The 4856-nt window shown below is 44.5% G+C and overlaps 1 protein-coding gene across 1 annotated transcript; it reads left to right on the plus strand.

The window, feature by feature from the left end:
* The first annotated feature begins 1822 nt into the window (after positions 1-1822).
* On the plus strand, positions 1823-3749 carry LOC125478720. The gene is made up of 2 exons (XM_048587191.1): positions 1823-1929; positions 3470-3749. The coding sequence occupies exons 1-2, from the start codon at positions 1823-1825 to the stop codon at positions 3747-3749; spliced, it is 387 nt and encodes a 128-aa protein (XP_048443148.1).
* Positions 3750-4856: the final 1107 nt, after the last annotated feature.

Consider the following 4856-nt stretch of genomic DNA (forward strand, 5'->3'; position numbering starts at 1 on the left):
TCCTTTTGCCATTAGGACCTAAGAACATACGAAAATAGCTTAAAAGACTAAAATAGATAGTAATTAAGTAACTAAATGCAAGGAAACAACATAACTGAGTAGCATAAATATGCTTCTATCACTCGATAGCAAGTGCAGCCTTCCAAAAAGGACTCCTAGCAAACCATCCACTATTTGGAGAGCTGATTATGAAAGAATAACTAACTCTAGCAGACTATTTTTCTTGGGTAAAGAAACATGCACTTTGGACGAGGTTCGACGAGCAGACAAGGCGCCCGAGTAGCCTCAAAGAAAGTCGGCAGTGGCTCAAAAGAATGAGGATGGGAAGCAGTCCAACAAAAACTGGCAGGAGGCCAAACGTAGGGACCGACCCACGACCAAATAAGGTTTGACGATCAAGAACTACTATAAATTCTCAATTCTGATCCACCAAATCCTTCGCGACATCAAGAACGAGCCGTGGTTCAAGCTACCAAAACAATCAAAGGGTGATACTTCCAAGGTAGATCACACCAAATATTGCGCATTTCACCGAGGTTCCGGTCACACAACCGACGACTGCTACACTTAGAAGAACTACCTAGAGAAGTTTGTGAAAAAAGGCAAGGTCGACAAATACTTGGACAAGCCAGCTACGCAAGCTAGAAGGAACGCATATAACGACGAAAAGCAACCAACCAAGACGATTCGAATTAATGGAATTTTCACTGAATTTGAGCACTTAGGGGCCACCAACAACTCTAAAAAGAGAAAGATCTAGCAGGCTCTACTAGTTTCACAACTCCAAGCAGTCGACACTCAACCCGGACCCATCATTGGCTTCATCAAGCAGGATTTAGAAAGTGTCGATTTTCCACATGACGACGCACTAGTAGTATCGGTCTAACTGGCCCATGCCATAGTCGACATAATGATGGTCGACAATGGAAGTGCATTCAACCTACTTCAACTCTTAGTCATTCAAAAGATGGGCTTGGAAAACATAATCATACATCGAGCAGAGGTACGGATTCAACAGGCACACCTCGACTGCCATCGGCCACATCATACTTGACGTGAAAACACCACCAGTTGTCTCAAAGCAAACGTTCATGATCGTAAGCGACCTATTTCCCCACAATGATATTCTTGGAAGACCTTCATTGATCAAGCTAGATGTCGTCAAGTATCAAAAGATCCAATTTCACATCCAAGGATGAGGAGTCGAAGAGATCAAGTCTGACCAGGCTACATCTTGACGATGCACTGTGCAAGTATTGAAGGAATCAAAGAAGATAACCTTTACCCCCGTAAAGGCTATCGAGGTCCAAATGGACGAAGAAGCTACCAAATAGCAATTACAACAAGTGGATCAAGAAGATGGCGCCCAAGTAGAAGAGATAGGATGAAAACCTGAAGAGGACGCCGAAGACATCATTCTTAATGCCTAACAACTGGAAAAAACGGCTAGAATCGGCTCACATCTAAGCCCAGCCGAGAAGGAAAAACTCATGGTTTTTCTTAGGGAAACCGAGACATTTTTGCATGGTCACCTTCCGACATGCCATATATCGATCCCTAGATAGCTTGCCACAAGCTGCACGTCAACCCCGCTGCCAAACTAGTGATCTAAAAGAGAAGACATTTAGCACCCATGTTGAGTGTGCTGGTTGTGAAGAAAGAGAAGGGCAAATAGAGGGTTTACGTAAACTCTACCGACCTCAATAAAGCATGCCCAAAAGATTCATATCCCCTTCCCCAGATCGATCTATTAGTAGATTCAACTTCTAGGAACCAGTTGCTCAGCTTCTTGGATGCATACTCCGTCTACAACCAAATAGCTATGTACGAGCCCGACAAGGAGAAAACTGCGTTACTGATCAAGCGAGGCACCTACAGCTACAAAGTTATGCCACTCGGCCTCAAGAATGTGGGAGCCATTTATCAAAGGTTAGTAAACATGATGTTCAAAACGCAAATTGGGGTAACAATGGAAGTCTATATCGATGACATCATGGTGAAGGGCAAGCAGTAGTCAAACCACATCGGTAACCTGATGGAAACTTTCAACATCCTTAGAAAGTACAAGATGAACCTCAACCCCACCAAATGCACATTCGAGTATCTTCAAGCAGATTCTTAGGGTACCTAGTAACCCAACGAGGAATCGAAGCACATCCCAAGCAAATCCGAGCGATCCTAGAGATGAAATCTCCCACTACTTGGAAGGAGATCTAAAGCTTGACTAGACGAGCAACCGTCCTTAACCACTTTCTCTCGCGGTCCACTAATCGATGCAAGCCCTTTTTCAAGGCCATCAAGAGGGCACAACGAGATAAATAAGATGAAGAATGAGAAAAAGTTGTCCATGACCTGAAGAAGTATCTTACATCACCTCCCTTACTATCCAAGCCGGAAGCAACGGAGGACTTATACATCTACTTGGTAATCTCAGAAGTAGCAGTGAGCTCCGCCCTTATACGAGAAGAGCTGAAGGCCTAACTGCCGGTATTTTACACATCTAAAGTTCTTCTCGATGCGAAAACAAGATATCCAAAAATCAAAAAATTAATTTTGGCACTAGTTGTTGCGGCTCGGAAGCTCAGACCATACCTTCAAACTCACACAGTCTTCGTCATGACTCAATATCCTCTACGATCAATCTTACATGGTTAGGACGTTTCTCAACAAGTGATGAAATGGACGTTGGAACTTGGCCAATACAGTTTAGTTTTTCGACCCTACACGGCAATAAAAGCCCAAGCCTTGGCAAACTTCATAGCAGAATTCACGCCTAGCCTAAGCGACATAACAGAGTGGCCCAACAACGCCCCAAAAGTAGCCGAGCACACCTTAGCCGCGCCTACTTCCCCTAACGGAGACTTTTGGCATTTGCATGTCGACGGTGCATCCAACTACAAAGGATTGGAAGCAGGCGTGGTCCTTGTCACCCTAGATGATTCAATGCTCGAGCAGGTGATCACTCTAGGCTTTAAAGCATCCAACAACGAAGTATAGTACGAGGCCCTACTAGCAGGCCTCCGAATAGCAAAAGACTTGGAGGTGAAGAAGCTTACAATTAATTTCGATTCCCAGCTAATCACTAGCCAGACTACTGAGGAGTGCACGACAAAACATCCAAGAATTACGCAACACCTAGAAAAAATACGCAAGCAACTTGAGGCATTTCAGACTTACACTCTCACTCAAGTTCCGCGACAAACAACACCTACGCAAATACGCTAGTTGTCCTAGGCTCCACCCTCGACCACCAACTCAAATCCTCGATTCTAGTGAAGTATCTAGACAAGCCAAGCTTAGAGGCAAAGCTGGCAGCTAAAGTGTCACAAGTCAGTATAACTCTCAACTAGCAAAGTTTTATTATAGACTACCTGGTCAACGACATACTCCCCACGAAAAAGTTGGAATCTAGAAAGCTCCAAATAAAGACAGCACGCTATTACATATGGAATGGCATTCTCATCTGAAGATCCTACACAGGACTATATCTTCGCTGCCTAGCACCTCCTGATGACTTAAAGGTTCTAAGCTCAATCCACGAAGGCGTTTGTGGAAATCACTCCAGAGGTCTATCCTTAATGCAGAATGCTCTTAACGCAAGCTACTACTGGCCTACCATGCACCAAGATGCTAAAGAGTTTGTACAAAAGTGCGACCGCTGCCAACACTACAAGCCAATACTAGCACTGCCTGCCAGCAAACTACACTTGCAGACGAGTCATTGGCCTTTCATGCAGTGGGCAATTTAGGACTAATGCCCCATACTATTAGGGGCAGAGGCATGATGATCGTGGCAACCGATTACTTCTTCAAATGGGTAGAAGTGGAGCCCATGACTACCACGACTCAAACGGACATAAAGCGCTTCATATAGAGGAACATCATTTACTGATTTGGCATCCCTTAGTCCATTGTCACTAACAACAGTTTGCAATTCGTGGGCAAAGATTTGGTGAAGTTCTTCCAAAAATATGGCATCAAGCAGCACATGTCCACGTCGAGATATCCTCAAGACCATAGGCAGGCTAAAGCATCCAACAAGATGATGGGAAAATAGCCAGACGAACTCCCCTGATGTTTATGAGCATGTCGCACCAGCAAAAGACGAGCAACCGGTGAGACTCATTTCTCTTTGGCATTTGGTTCAGAAGCAATCATTCATTTCAACATCATCGTGTCAAGCATCAGCACTCTACTGCCAATCATTAAGCAGAACAATAAGAAGATGGCCATAAGCTTAGATCTGGTAAAGGAAAAGCGCGAGCAGACCATCACCTGCATCGCAGCCTACCAGTAGCAGCTTCTCTCCAACTACAATAAAAGGGCTAAGATCCAGCAGTTCTAACCTGGAGATCTAGTCCTAAGAAAGGCCTTCATCACTGCCCGCACAGAAGGCTCCAAAAAGATGGATCATATCTGGGAAGGTCTGTACAAAATCAGCAGAGTAGGCGGCAAGGGTAAATACACCCTCGCTACCATGAACGACAAAGAGATCAAGAAGCAATGGAACTCCTACAACCTGAGGAAGTACCATGTGTGACCTCCCACTATATCAAGACCAGAAGACTCAAGCAGCTCAACGGGCACCACCTTGCAAGCTAAGGATTATCCAGTTGTTATGAAGTTTTTTACAGCTAACTTATTCATTCGTTTCACTCGTTTTTCAATGAGGAATTCAGAAGTAATTTACAACTTGGCTCGACTACATGTCTACAATAACTTATCTCTCATGCACTTCAAAAGAAGATCTCGCCCTTCTTAGGGACTTACCGCAAGAATTGCACCAACTCCTTGAGGGACTAACCATGCTCGTCAGTGCGAGAGGGTAAACTAATTCCCTGACACCCACATGGGTC

This window comes from the organism of the source record quoted next, unplaced genomic scaffold (assembly GCF_019419815.1).
Source record: "Pyrus x bretschneideri cultivar Hongxiangsu unplaced genomic scaffold, Pyrus_bretschneideri_v1 Contig26, whole genome shotgun sequence".
NCBI classification, from domain to species: domain Eukaryota; kingdom Viridiplantae; phylum Streptophyta; class Magnoliopsida; order Rosales; family Rosaceae; genus Pyrus; species Pyrus x bretschneideri.

Excerpts from the sequence above, each read along its gene's own strand:
- LOC125478720 (XM_048587191.1), top strand. The coding sequence starts at position 1,823 with ATGTACGAGCCCGACAAGGAGAAAACTGCGTTACTGATCAAGCGAGGC. Across the intron at positions 1,930-3,469 it reads GTGGGAGCCATTTATCAAAG|ATCCTACACAGGACTATATC; the intron begins GTTAGTAAACAT and ends TCTCATCTGAAG.